Source organism: Hippopotamus amphibius, chromosome 7 (genome assembly GCF_030028045.1).
Source record: "Hippopotamus amphibius kiboko isolate mHipAmp2 chromosome 7, mHipAmp2.hap2, whole genome shotgun sequence".
Classification (NCBI taxonomy): domain Eukaryota; kingdom Metazoa; phylum Chordata; class Mammalia; order Artiodactyla; family Hippopotamidae; genus Hippopotamus; species Hippopotamus amphibius.
In genome coordinates, this window is record NC_080192.1 from 9735444 (window position 1) to 9750922 (window position 15479).

A 15479-nucleotide genomic window follows, 5' to 3' on the forward strand; every position below is an offset into this window, starting at 1 on the left:
CTCTTAAAAGTGGAAGCTTACGCTTTGTCAGTTTGCAAGAAACTGGAGGATGGCTGATTTCAGGAAGATGGATGTCATCAATTTCACTGCCTTGCCAATGGTGCCGCTGGACGAGCACCTGGCTGCCTCACTCATTGCACGGAATGAAATGATGGATGCCATGAGGAAGAATCTGGAGGACAATCCACCCTGTATCCTTCTGTGGTGCCAGCTGTCTGCAATGGAGACCAAACACACCCGCGCAGAGGTGTAACCTGAGCTCAAGTCTATAACACACAACACTTACTAGCTCACTTCTTATATGTTTGTTAATTTTTTTCAATTAGTTAAGCCCTGCCTATCCTCTAACAGAATTTGAGGCTGTGAAGGATTGTTTGACTTGAGTTTGTTTTATTAAGATAATCAGGAAGAGCCCCAAAGGAAGACATACTGGAAATATTTGTTGAAAGAATGGGGAAGAAGAGAAAAAAATGCTCTTTTTCCCCCCATTGTCTCCTTCTTTTCCTTCTGCCTTCCAAAGAATTAAACTTATAGATAGAAACTAAGTTATAGTCCAACCTTCTGCCCTCAGACTAGTTAGCTGTGTACCTAACTTTTTTTTTCTCTTTTTAAATTTTTATTTATTTATTTATTTTTTCCGTCTGCATAGTGGCATGCGGGATCTTAGTTCCCTGATCAGGAATTGAACCCGCGCCCTCGGCAGTGGAAGTGCCCACTGGACCACCAGGGAACTCCCTTCCTTCCTTCCTTCCTTCCTCTTTCTTTCCTTCTTCCTTTCTTTCTTCTCTTTCTTTCTTTCTCTCTCCTTCCTTCCTCCCTCCCTCCTCCCTCCCTCCCTCCCTGCCTCTCTCTCTCTCTCTTTCTTTCTTTCTTTCTCCCTTTGACCTCTGCTCTTCTCACCTGCCAGCACCTCTAACTGGGCCCAAACTTTGCCCCTATGGCTTCATCCAGACTCTGCCAGCATCCTCCTTCTCTGACTCTGCTTTTGATCCTGATCTCACTTCTGACCCTGAACCTTGTATCTCAGGGACCCACAGAATCCCATCTCGGGGGACCATAGAACTCATCCAGCAAATAAAGACCCTCTCAGGTTATGAATAACCCTGTCTTGCCATCTTATATAGAGCTCATTTACCTTCGAGTCATGCTCCTGCCAGCCAAACTGCATGTATCCCTGTGCATCACCTCACTTTCCACACCTCTCAGAAACCCTTCTCAAGATGAGCACAAATGATCCCATCAGGATATACTTCAGGGTCTCACTTTCCTGCGCCTTTTTCTAATGTGCCCTCTTTCTTCTTAATCCCACACTTACCTTAACCTGAGTAGTCCATTTCACTTCCTATGGTTTGTCATGTCCCTCCTTGGCGTCTTCATTTGTCAGGTATCCTCCGATTTGTAAGAACACTTGAGGGTAATGGAAGTGACAGTGAACCTTGCTTTATGTGAAGGTGGTGAGGAGTGATAGGATTATGGGGCTTTTACAAAGGATATATCCTAGACCAATTGAAGCTGAGACAGAAAGAAATGCAGTCGTAGAGAGGGTAACAAGAGGGACCACTGAATGAGCAGAGATTTCAACAGTGATAAACAAGGTCGAGATGCCCTTGGACCAGGCCTCCTTCACCTGAAAATCTCTCTTAAAGGAATACTCCAAAATATGGAAACAGCTCTCTGTGTCACTGCATGCATCACAGCATTATTTGTAGTTGCAAAAAAGCTATAAACAACTTAAATATTCAGTAGCCAGGAGACAGTTAATTCTCTTAAGATGCGTTCCCTAAATGGATTCATATCCTGCCATTTAAAACATTAGGAAGAGCAACTATACTCCAATAAAAATTAATTTAAAAATATTATGAAGATTATTTAGCCTTATGGAAAATGGCCATAAGAATGAGTGGGAGAAAAGTCAGAGTAGTAAGATAGGCGTACACAGATATTAGAATTATGTAAAAAAGTGGTATGTAATAATGCTAGAAGGAAGTCTCCCCAAATCCTAACAAGTTGTTAGGGTGGTAGTGTAATGGGTGATTCTTTTTATATTTTCCAAGGTGTCTAGACTATGGTTAATTTTTGTTTGTAATTTATAAAGCAACTCACTTAAGATAAAAGGAGTGTGAGTTTACAGAGAAAATAAGTGAAAAGACAGCACAGAAAGAAAGTGAGATGCTGTTCTTGCCAGGCTCACCCCATCCTGTTCTATTTGTGTGTAATCATCACCCAGAAAGTTTCCTGAACAGACTTACCTCCCAGCATGCCTGATTGGCTCCATACAGCAGGTGAACGAAATGATTGCTGATATAGATATGAGTCCCAGCCCGCTGGTGCACAGCCTGGTGAGTTGTGGGTGCTGAGGCAAGACTTCTAGGAAGCAAGGGCCCCAGGGGCCCCTCTATTTATTTGAAGACACCTTCACACAATAGGAGTCTCAGATATATTTTTTAAATTCATAAACTTTATTTTTAGAGAAGTTCTAGGTTCATAGCAAAATTGAGCTGAAAGTACAGTTCCCACATACCCCTGTCCCCACACATGCACAACCTCCCCATCACCAGAGTGGTGCATTTATTATAATTGATGAACCTAAACTGACACATCACATTCCCCCATAGCCCATGTTTCCATTAGGTTTCTCTCTTTGTCCTGTGCATTCTATGAGTTTGGACAAATGTGTGATGATACCTATTCACCTTTACAGTAGTATACAGAGTAGTTTCATTGCCCTAAAAATCCTCTGTGCTACTAGTCATCCATCTCTCCCTGCAGTCCTTGACACCCACTGATCTTTTTGCTGTCTCCTTTTCCAGAATGTCATAGAGTTGGAATCATAAAGTATGTAACCTTTTCAGTTTGGTTTCTTTTCCTTAGTAATATGTCTTTAAGGTTTCTCCATGTCTTTTCATGGCTTGATAGCTCATTTCTTTTTAGCTCTGAATAATATTCCATTGTTTGGATGTCCACAGTTTGTTTATCTGTTAACCTCCTGAGGGGCATGTTGGTTGCTTCTGAGTTTTGGCAAGTTTTTGTTTGTTTCATTTTTTTTATTTGGCTGCGGTGCGTCTTAGTTGCAGTGCGCGAGCTCTTTGTTGCGGTGCACAGGGTTCTGTCTAGTTGTGGTGCACAGGCTCCAGAGCATTCCCACCAGCAGTGAGTGAGAGTTTCTGTTGCTCTGCATCCTCATCAGCATTTAGTGGTGTCTGTTTGGGATTTTGGCCATTCTAACCAGTATATTGTGATATAGGGTTGTTTTAATTTGCAGTTCTCTAATAACATGTGATATTAAACATCTTTTTATATGCTTACTTGTCTTCTGTGTATCTTCTTTGGTGAGGTATCTGTTAAGGTCTTTGCCCCATTTTTTAATTGAGTTGTTTGTTTTCTTATTGTTGGGTTTTAAGATTTCTTTGTATATTTTCGATAGCAGTCCTTTATCAAATGTATCCTTTGCAAATATTCTCTCCAGTCTGTGGCTGGTCTTCTTTTTCTCTTGATATTGACCTTTGCAGAGCAGAAGCTTTAAATTTTAATGAAATCCAGCTTGTCAGTTATTTCTTTCATGGATCATGCCTTTGATGTTGTATCTAAAAAGTCATTGCCAAACCCAAGGTTATCTAGGTTTCCTCATCTAGAATGTCTTCTAAGAGTTTTATATTTAGTTCTGTTCTCCACTTTGACTTAATTTTTGTGGAAGATGTAAGGTATGTGTCTAGATTCAGTTTTTTTTGCATTTGGATGTTCAGTTGTTTGAGCACCATTTGTTGAAAAGTCTGTCTTTACTCCATTGTGTTGCCTTTGCGTTTTCGTCAAAGATTAATTGACTGTACTTATGTGGGTCTGTTTCTGGGCTTTCTATTTTGTTCCATTGGTCTATTTAGATTTATACCTAAGTATTTCATTTTTTGTGTGTTAATGTAAATGGTATTGTGTTTTTAATTTCAAATTCCACTTGTTCATTGTTGGTTATAGGAAAGGGCACATATCCAGTTGATTGATGATGCTGTTGAGTTCAGCTCTTTTTTTTACTTATATTCTATCTGCAGGATCTGTCCATTTCTAACAGAGGAGTATTAAAGTCTCCAGCTATTATGCTAGATTCATCAATGGGTTCATCATCCATGTAGTTCCTTTTTTTTTTTTAAATATAAATTTATTTTCATTGGCTGTGTTGGGTCTTCGTTGCTATGTGTAGGCTTTCTCTAGTTGTAGAGAGTGGGGGCCACTCTTTGTTGTGGTATGCAGGCTTCTCAGCTCAGTGGTTTATCTTGTAGAGCATGGGCTCTAGGTGCACGCAGGCTTCAATAGTTGTGGCACTCAGGCTCAGTAGTTGTGACATTTGAGCTTGGTTGCTCTGCAGCATGTGGGATCTTCCTGGACAAGGGATCAAACCCATGTCCCCCGCATTGGCAGGAGGGTTCTTTTTTTTTTTTTTTTTAATTTTTTACAATAAACTGCATGTAGTGTACAATTTGGTATCCTAATCTCCCAATTCATTCCCCCCCCAACCCTCCCCACTTTCCCCACTTAGTGTCCATATGTTTGTTCTCTACATCTGTGTCTCTATTTCTGCCTTGCAAACTGGTTGATTTGTACCATTTTTCTATAGTCCACATGTATGTGTTAATATACGATATTTGTTTTTCTCTTTCTGACTCACTTCACTCTGTATGACAGTCTCCAGGTCCATCCATGTCTCTACAAATGTCCCAGTTTCATTGCTTTTTACAGCTGAGTAATATTCCATTGTATGTATGTACCACATCTTCTTTATCCATTCATCTGTTGATGGACATTTAGGTTGCTTCCATGTCCTGGCTATTGTAAATAGTGCTGCAGTGAATATTGGAGTGCATGTGTCTTTTTGAATTATGGTGTTCTCTGGGTATATGCCCAGTAGTTCTCTGGGGCTTGCTGGGTCATATGGTAGTTCTATTTTTAGTTTTGCAAGGAACCTCCATACTGTTTTCCATAGTGGCTGTATCAATTTACATTCCCACCAGCAGTGCAAGAGCATTCCCTTTTCTCCACACCCTCTCCGGCATTTACTGTTTGTAGATTTTCTGATGATGCCCATTCTAACCGGTGTGAGGTGATACCTCATTGTCGTTTTGATTTGCATTTCTCTAATACTTAGTGCTGTTGAGCAGCTTTTCATGTGCCTCTTGGGCATCCGTATGTCTTCTTCGGAGAAATGGGCAGGCGAGTTCTTAACCACTGCGCCAGCATGGAAGCCTCATGCAGTTCGTTTTTTCTCTCACGTATTTTTATGCTCTCTAGTTAGGCACTTACACATTAAGATTCTGAAGTCTTCTTGGTGTATTAACCCCTTTATCATTATATAATGCCCTTCTGTATCCCTGATAACTTTCCTTGATCTGAAGTCTACTCTAAGTGAAATTAATATACTTTTTAAAATTAGTGTTAGTGTGGTATATCTTTCTTCATCCCTTTTACTTCTAATCTATATATTTACATTTAAAATGGGTTTCTATAGACAGCGTATTTTGGGTCTTGTCGTTGGATTTACTCTGACAATCTCTGTCTTTCAATTGGTATATTTAGACCTTTGATGTTTAAAGTGATTGTTGATATCTACCATATTTGTTCTGTTTTCTATTTGTTGGTCTGTTCTTTGTTCCTATTTTTGTCTTTGAAACTTTTTCTGACTTTTTTGAGGTTTTTTTTTTAATATTTATTTATTTATTTACTTGTGCCAGGTCTTAGTTGTGGCATGTGGGGTCCTTAGTTGTGGCACGTGAACTCTTATTTGCGACATGCACTTGGGATCTAGTTCCCCAACCAGGGACTGAACCTGGCCCCTTGCATTAGAAGCATAGAGTCTTACCCACTGCACAACAAGGGAAGTCCTTCAAGATTTTTCTTTATCTTTGATTTTCTAAAGTTTGAATATGAAATGCTGAGATATAGTTTTTGGGTTTTGTTTTTGTTTTTTGTATGTATCCTACTTGGTGCTATCTGAGTTTCCTGGCTCTGTGTTTTGTTGTCTGACATTAATTTGGAAGACTTCCAGTCATTTTTGCTGCAAATATTCCTCCTGTTCTTTTCGCTCTTTCTTCTTCTCCTTCTGGTGTTGCCATTATGCATGTGTTGCACCTTTTTGTGTTTGTTCCATAGTTGTTGGGTATTCTGCTATGTGTTTTGGGGTTTTTTGTTTCTTTTCAATCTTTTCTTCTCTTTGCTTTTCTGTTTTGGAAGTTTCTATTGTCATTTCCTCAGATTCAAAGATTCTTTCCTCAGCCATGTCTAGCTAACTAATGAGCCCGTCAAAGGCATCCTTCCTTTTTGTTACAGTGTTTTTTTTTTTTTTGCTTTTTCACGTGCTAAGTATTTTGTAATACCATCTTCTATGGAGAATAGAATGTTACAGTGTTTTTGATCTCTAGCATTTTTTAAAGATTCTTTTGATGTGGACCATTTTTGAAGTCTTTATTGAATTTGTTACAATATTGTTTCTGTTTTATGTTTTTGGTTTTTGGCTACGAGGCATATGGTGTCTTAGCTCCTTGACCAGGGATCAAACCTGCACCCCTTGCATTGAAAGGCGAAGCCTTAACCACTGGACCTCCAGGGAAGTCCCTCCTTGGTGTTCTTCATTGCCAGTCAGAACCAGGATGAGGCTGGCAGGAGCAACCATGGGTCCTCACGTGACCTGGAGGAAGGGTCCTTTCTGCTCCTCTTCGCAGGCAGCTGGTCAGATCTGGCAGATGCTGACTGCCTGTTGCCACCAGCGCCCACCCCTGGGCTACCCTGCCCAACCTCTGTTGGCCACAGTGTGCCCTGCCCTTTATACATCAGCCTTGACTGCATGGCTGCTTCTTCCACATCAGCACTTGTATCCAGACTGGTGTCTCCAGGCTCCACACTGCCCAACCAGATGGCACCTCGCACAGTACCTGGCGCATAAGAAGTGTTTAATAGCTGTACTAACAAATGAGTGAGCCGTCTCCTTCTGAGACCCAGATGACCCTGCCTACTTCCCCCACAGCTATGTCCTATTTCTGTTCCTTCTCCCATGCCCTTAATGTGGGTTTGCCCCCCAGTCTCTGGCTGTGAACTTGCCTAGCTCTTCTTTCCAGTCTCCCTCCCTCGGGAGCTTGTTTCACCCACCGTTGTTGTCGCAGCTCCATCATTCACTCCAGCAGTAGGTGCGTTCCTTCCTCTGCCTGTAGGCTGCTGCCTCTGGAAAGGCTTTCCCTGCACTCTCCACCCCAAGACCAGTGTAGATGCCCCTTCAGGGCACACTCCTGGCATCCCGTCTGTCCCTCCCCATAGCAGCACTGATCACCTCAGCTCACAGTCACTGGCTTCCCTCCACTAGTCTCTGAGCCCTTGGAGGGCAGAGACGGGCTTCACTGCTCACAGCTGCATCTTCTCCTCGACACCGGCCTGGCACCTGGCTTTTAGTAGGTGCTCAGGAAATATTTGTGGAATGAATGATATGTTTGCAAATTCTAGCTTCTCAGCTGTATTTCAGCCTCGTATTCCCAGCTATCTAGAGCAATGATACCTAAACCTAACTGATCATCAGACTCTCCTGGGAGCTTTTTAAAACTAAAAGTGAAAAGGGCCAGGCACAGGCCTGTGTGCCGTGTGTGGTCTCTTCTGAATAGGTATGGAATATCTCCAGAAAGCTATGCAATGAACAAAGGGTCTTGGCTGAACGGGCACTAGGAGGTAGGTATTGTTATCCCCCTTGACAGAGGTTAAACAATAACTTGTAACCTGTGGAGCCATGAGTGAAACCCTGTTTCAAATCTGTACTCCTGTTCCTTAAAAATCTACAAATAGAACTACCATATGATCCAGTAATCCCACTACTGGACATATACCCAAAGAAAACCATAATCCCAAAAGAAACTTGTACCATAATGTTTATTGCAGCACTATTTACAATAGCCAGGACATGGAAGCAACCGAAATGCCCATCAACAAATGAATGGATAAAGAAGATGTGGCATATATATACAATGGAATATTACTCAGCTATAAAAAGGGATGAGATGGAACTATATGTAATGAGGTGGATAGAACTACAGTCTGTCATACAGAGTGAAGTAAGTCAGAAAGAGAAAGACAAATATTGTATGCTAACTCACATATACGGAATCTAAAAATTGTACTGATGAACTCAGTGACGAGAATAAGGACGCAGATGCAGAGAATGGACTGGAGAACTCGAGGTTTGGGAGGGGGTGGGGGGTGAAGGGGAAGCTGAGACGAAGCGAGAGAGTAGCACAGACATATATATACTACCAACTGTAAAATAGTCAGTGGGAAGTTGTATAACAAAGGGAGTCCAACTCGAGGATGGAAGATGCCTTAGAGGACTGGGGCTGGGAGGATGGGGGGGACTCGGTGGGGGGAGAGTCAAGGAAGGGAGGGAATATGGGGATATGTGTATAAAAACAGATGATTGAACTTGGTGTACCCCCCCAAAAATAATAAATAAATAAATAAAATTAAATAAAAATAAATAAACAAAGTCAGTAATGGTAAACAAAAAAAAAGAGTGAATGCATAATAAAATATACATTTAACACTTAAAAAAAAAAATTCTGTACTCCTCAGGAGTATAGCCAGGAGGAGGGGCAGCTTGAGAGAGGGTGGGGGTGGGGACATAATTGGTGGTGACACTCAGGGGGATGAGGTCAGTGACACAGACAGCCACCAAGGCCCTACCACCTAGTGGGGAGACAGCAAGGCCCTGCCACAGACTTTGCTCCAGGCCTTTTGCACACCAGCAGGAGAAATGGCCTAGTCCCTGACCCCTGCTCTCCTCTAAGATTCGCACTAACCACTAAAACCCCATTTCTTTTTTGGTTTTTGAAGGAAATTGAGAAATATGAGTTGGAGAAGAAGGCTTTAAAAAGAGAGAGAAGTCGCGGCGGCTTGGGAGACAGAGGCAAAACTCCTTTCTTATAACCTTGATGGTGTTTTTGTGGGGTTTGGTTTTTTTAGTGTCTAAAGTGTAGTTGAGTAGGAATCCGGAATTTCAGATGAGGATATTTATGGCCTCTTCTGACAGAGCCTTTGATCTGACTTCTTGGCATTGAGTAAGGAAGGAGGGAGGAACAATACCATTTCGAGACAACTTGCTGTAGGACATACTGCATCAGGTGCTGTCACATGTATCCCCTTGTTAAAGCTTCCTAATGCCCCCTACCTGTGAGGCAGGTGCCATTGAATGTGTTTTATAGATGAGAGAACAGGCTTGGGGGTAAGGGGACAACCTGATGAAAGCTACACAGCTTGTCCGCAGCAGGTCCTGGATTCACCCCAGCTTGACTTCAAAGCCCATGTTTTATCTACACCTCCTGGCTGCTTCTCTGGCTCAAGCAGTCTAATCAAATAAGGAGGAGAATCTCAGCAAGTCAGCAGCCCAGGTGGGATCTAGGGAGATTAATAGTGTGCGTGTCACCTGGCTGCTCAGGTTGAATGAAAAATCACAGGTATGATTACCACGCCACAGTGGACAGACCCGTGGTTACTCACCTCCTATTTCTCTTCTTCCATTCTTCTGCAGAAAAGAGCGAAAGAAAACCTCCGTGTATTTGCAAAGGCTCGGAATCCAGGAATGTCAAATCTTTCATTAGCAAAAGGGTAAGGGCTCTATTGCTGGGTGTGTTTCTGCTGGGCATGGACTAGATTTTATTCCCAGGGAGGGGATACTTGGCACCTGAACGCTGATTATGCAGAAATGGCAGAGTTCCCTTTTTAGAGAATCTTAAAGTATTTTAATAATGCTAGAATTTATCATAATGCCTCAAAAAAGTAGAATGGGGAGTGTTCTGGAGGTTGTTTGTGTATTTTTAGAACTTAGAAGATGTTTGCCCTTAGAAACAGTTCAGATTCCGTTCACACAGCCACTGTGCTGCACAGCTCCACGGGGCCCATTCCCACGGCAGTGCTGGCTTTGTCCATCACTGCAGACACCCCAGGAAGCTGACAGTCAGGAGCAGTCAGAGGACCTGTCCAGAGCCACGCAGCTTGTTGGTGGCAGAGCGCGGCTTCCCGCTCAGATCCTCGCACCTGAGGCCAGGCTCTCTCTGCTGCCTCTCCAGCAGCAATTTGGCCCTGCTTCACAGCCACCCCAGTTAAGATCTTCCTAAGCTTGCTCTTTAAATTACCCAGCTCCTGTGCATTCAAACCTTTAAATGCTAGAGAAATTTTATCCTTTTATACTTTTTAGCCTAGGAAATTCCCACACAGCATAAAGCCCAATGGTTGATGGTCTGCATTGAAATGTCATACTCCCGTGATGGTGGCTGAGCAGATTTAAATGTCCTGTCCAAGGCAGCACAGCTAGTAAATGGGAGAGCTGACAACTGACGCAGTTAATCATTGAGTTCTTCCATTTTCAAGGCCACAGCCCAGTTAGAGAGGAACTCAGTCCCTCAGAATATTTCCAGTAGGTGCCTTTGGGTGGTGGTGATTGTTTTCCTCTTTCTATTTTTTCTGTATTTTTATATTTTTTATACTCTTATTTTTATCCTAAAAATTCATTTAATGATATATGTTAAGAACCATAGGGATAGTCATATCCTTTGATCTACTAGTGCCATTGTGAGGAAGAAATTCATACTAAATATATAACCCCAAAAGGCGTGAACCATATGCTCCAAGTTACTAATAAATAATGTTAGTTTGAAGTGATCAGAGTACATTAAATTATAGCACATCTTCTTAACAAGATGTATTATTTTAAATGATAAATGTGAAGATAGTGTAGCAATGTGAAAAATCTAAAGTTAGGTGGATAAAGCAGGACATAAGAGTGTGTGTGTGCATATATGTATTCTAAAATGATTGAAGTAACATACATATCTGTATACATGTGCTCAAAGCCTGAAAGGGAAAGTAGAAATACTGTAAGTAGGTGTTTGGTAGGGGTGCTGGATCGCAGAAGGCACTCTGTAATGCACTCTGTCTGTAAGGTTGTGATGTTGTCTCCATGATAAAAAGGAGAAGATATTGTGTTGTTTTAAACTGCCAAAACGATGGACCCCATTTTCACAGTCTGCTTTTTCTTCAGAAGACAGCAGATAAAAATCTGCTGGCAGAGCTGTACCAGTATCCACAATTTGATGACTCTAAGCCAAACAAGCTTCCAAATGGGGTGGACTTCTGTGACATGGTGGGCAACGTGATCCAGGCTGAGAGGAACCCCTTTAGTGGGAAGGTGAGGAAAGAGAGCGACAGCCCCCATGACACCCAGCCAGCCTCATACCAACCTGCGCGGCAGACACAGCTGTCCCAGCTTTATATCCCAGAAAACCGGGAGTCAGGGCAATTAAGTTGCTGGGGGCCACACAGTTTGCAAGTGACTGAGCTGAGGTTAGACCCCAGGCCCACATTCCCTCCAAAACCTGCATCCTTTCTCCCAGAACTCTGGCCTCCCGACTGTTCTGATCATGTATCCTATTAGCATAACATTTTGAGTTCACACCCTCATGATATATGTTTCCTTATAAATGATATATATATAAATGATATATGTGTTCTGTCAGTCACTACGTTGCATATTGGTAAACTTAATTTCTTTTTTTTTCTTAATTAGACATTAGTTAGAATATTTGCTTCCCATACCCCATGGTACCCCTTAGGGTGAGTCACCCGCTTGGAGAGCAGTTCACACTGGGTTCCTTAGGCAGGAAGGAAGAAAGGGAGCATTCTAAGGCCCAGAAGAACTTGTGTGCATGTGAGACAACGCCAGGCCACTCAGGAGCTGGGGCTAGTTGTGAGGAGGGGTGGAGAGGGGAGGAGGCGCAGAAAATGGTCTCAGCAGCCTTACAGCTATGCCTCATTGCTCTTCATGGTTGCACAACTCCAGGGTCCCGAAAGCGGCTATGACCTTCGTCACCTCAGCTCCTCACACGTCACACCCCCATCTTTCAGTCTCTTCTATCTGTACTTCTCACTGCTGCTTCAAACCACACCCCCATCTCTCTTTTTCTCCCTCTTTCCGCCCCCGCCCCCACCCCCACCTCCTCGTCCCTCTCTCCCTCTCCCTTCTCTGCCTTCTCCCCCTCTTCATGGTATTTCCCTGTTGCCCTCTCTCTGGCTGGGTTTCTACCCCCATTCCATGTTGCGCTCAGATTTCCTAAGAGCAACGATCTGTTTAGGCCAGTCACTGCCCATATGACAGTGGTGTTTGCTGGATTTCCAGTGCCAGGCTCCAGCGTGGACCGAAGTCAATAAGAGGATAGCTGCCTCTCACCAGGTGCTGGCCCCCAGGGCAGGCGGTGGTCACCCTGAGATCGGGTACCTGGTCCCCTGCTTTCTTTAGCAGAGAGGTGGAGGAGCGGCAGGCACTCAGAGCACCACATTCTCTCGAGGACAATGTAAAAAGATATTCACCACATGGTTTTTGTGATAGCAAGGAACTGGAAGGCAGTACTTCTTGGTGGTTAAGTAGCTCTCTGGGCACAGGTTTCTTCTCCTGTAAAATAGGGATAACAATAGTCTCTACCTTGAAGTATTATTGTAAAATTAAGAGAATGTACATAAGCACACTTAGCACAGTGCTTAGTAAGTCATAATTTCTCAAAAATGACAGTTTTTATTAACATTATTAGAAGAGTTTAATGATCAATAATAGAAGAATACTACAGTCATTTTTGGTTTATATATATGGACTACTTAGTCACTATAATGAAGTGTATAATGAAGTCACTGTAATGAAACTTATAGAGTGTGTTTTAACATGCTATGCTGCGTTGTTAAATGAAAACCATCAGTATATAAAACTGCAATACAGTGTTATGTAAACAACTAAGCCTGTGTGCCACAACTACTGAGCCTGAGCTCTAGAGCCTGCGAGCCACAACTGCTGAACCCGTGTGCCACAGCTACGGAAGCCCATGCACCTAGAGCCATCCTGCTTGAGGCCATCCCAAATTTTTACTTGCCTCCTCCTGGGATTCCTTCTGTCACACTTGTCACACGTATTACAAATGTCTGTTTACCTGTGAACACGTTCAGGGCAGGGACTCTCCATCAACATCCCGAGCACCTAGGTACCTGGTAAATGTCTACTGAAGAGCTGAAATGAAACTTTTTTGAAAGGAATCAGGAGTGTGAATAAATAAACCATAAAGAACTAGCACACTCTTAGCAAGTGTTGCCTAAGTGCCTGGCACTGTTCTAAGTGAGTATGTATGTCCTTTGTGTATATCACTTATTCATTTAACCCTCACAGCAAGCCTGGAGTTAGGGACTGTCGTCTTCATCTCCATTTCCCAGATGAGGACACTGAGCACAGACAGGTCCAATAACATTGCTCAGGGTCATGCAGTTAATAAGCGTAAGAGCTGGATTAGAATCCAGGCAGTGCAGTATCGGAGTCTGTGCTCTCCAGCTCTCTGACTGTACTGCCTCTCTAAGGAAGCGTGAGGAATGGCAGAAAAGACAAAGCTAAGAGCGGGGCTCAGAGAGCTCCTTGCTGACAAGGGTGGGTTGCTTATCGATGCCCTGTGCCCTCAGATTCTGTAGGCTTGAAGGGAGGACCAAGGAGTCTTTCCCTTTGTGTTCAGGATGGGGGCAAGAGAGAGAGATCTCTGCTTCTCCTAATGGTAAGAGGAGAGGCAGCCTTGCTGTGTCTCTGTGGCCAGGCTGCCTGCTTTCGAGCCTTCCAGGCTATGTAAGCTGAGGCAGGAATCCTAACCTTTTTTTTTTTCCAGGTTTTTTTATTCTTTTAAAAAAATGAAGTATAGTTGTTTAACAATGTTTCAGGTGTACAACAAAGTGATTTAGTCATATACATACATAGTCTTTTTTTTTTTTAAACTTTTATTGAGATAGTTAACAGATAATAAACTACATATATTTAGAGTGTACAATTTGGTATTTTTTTCTTATTAGTGATGTATGTATGGCAATCCCAGTCTCCCAGTTCATTCCCCCCCAACCCTCCCCACTTTCCCCACTTGGTGTCCATATGTTTGTTCTCTACATCTGTGTCTCTATTTTTGCCTTGCAAACCGGTTGATCTGTACCATTTTTCTATATTCCGCATATGTGTTAATATACGATATTTGTTTTTCTCTTTCTGACTCACTTCACTCTGTGTGACAGTCTCTAGGTCCATCCATGTCTCTACAAATGTCCCAGTTTCATTGCTTTTTACAGCTAATATTCCATTGTATATATGTGCCACATCTTTTTTATCCATTCATCTGTTGATGGACATTTAGGTTGCTTCCATATCCTGGCTATTGTAAATAGTGCTGCAGTGAATATTGGAGTGCATGTGTCTTTTTGAATTATGGTGTTCTCTGGGTATATGCCCAGTAGTTCTCTGGGGCTTGCTGGGTCATATGGTAGTTCTATTTTTAGTTTTGCAAGGAACCTCCATACTGTTTTCCATAGTGGCTGTATCAATTTACATTCCCACCAGCAGTGCAAGAGCATTCCCTTTTCTCCACACCCTCTCCAGCACTTACTGTTTGTAGATTTTCTGATGATGCCCATTCTAACCGGTGTGAGGTGATACCTCATTGTCGTTTTGATTTGCATTTCTCTAATACTTAGTGCTGTTGAGCAGCTTTTCCAGTGCCTCTTGAGGAATCCTAACCTTTTGATCCTCACTTCCCTCTTCTGTAAATGGGGGATAACAGTTTCATCACCCTGCACCAACCACAGAGATAGATGGTGCAAAATAAAGTGAGATAAGGAATGAACATCATAGCCCAGTGCCTGATAGGTGGCAAGCATGGAATAAATGTATTGTATTATTGTGGTAGCAGCTTTGGAGGCAGGGCAAGGTTCAAGACCCAGTTTGGGACAATGAAGTCTGAATTTTCTGCGTCTCTGTATTCACTGATAATTCTGTTCTAATTTTAGAATTCCATATGCTTACTACTAACTCAGCAGGATTTCATGGTCCAGTGATTTGCACCTTTGCAATATCTGTGTTTGTCGATATTGATTGTTATTGACTGAACGCAGTTGAGAGCATGGAGCTGCTACCTAGAGCTACGGGTTCCGATCCTGGCTCTGCCACTTGCTGGCTGTGCTACTTTGGGCGAGTGACTTCAGCAATATATTTATTTATTTTGCCCTTGCTGTGCCGCTTGCAGGATCTTAACTCCCCCACCAGGGATCAAACTCATGTCCTTGGCAGTGAAAATGCAGAGTCCTAACCACTGGACTGCCAGGAATTCCTGTGACTTTCAGCAGTTTAGTCCTCGGTTTCCTCATCGGTGAAATGGAGATAACCCATACCTTGTATGATTATTGTAGGGGTTAAATGAGAACATGTGAAAACACCTGGCGAGGTAAATAGTCAGCACTCACTAAAAGGTTAGGTGCTTTTGTTTTTTTTAAAGTCGACCCCAAAGTATGTTGACTCCAAAGATGACTGGCGGGGAGGTGATGTAATTAATGACAATGACAAGCCTTGGCGGAAAGGCAGGTTTTGAGTGGAGATGATTGTGAATCTGGCTGTGGCTCCAGGTAAA

General features: G+C 42.7%; 1 protein-coding gene across 1 annotated transcript in view; it reads left to right on the forward strand.

Moving 5' to 3' along the window:
- Positions 1 to 15479, forward strand: part of FAM227A (family with sequence similarity 227 member A) — a 77558-nt gene continuing 62079 nt past the window's right edge. Inside the window, 5 exon segments of the mRNA XM_057742647.1 lie at positions 1 to 191; positions 2257 to 2339; positions 8851 to 8923; positions 9545 to 9621; positions 11054 to 11200. Of these exon segments, the coding sequence (XP_057598630.1) occupies positions 50 to 191; positions 2257 to 2339; positions 8851 to 8923; positions 9545 to 9621; positions 11054 to 11200 (522 nt within the window). The 5' untranslated portion in view covers positions 1 to 49.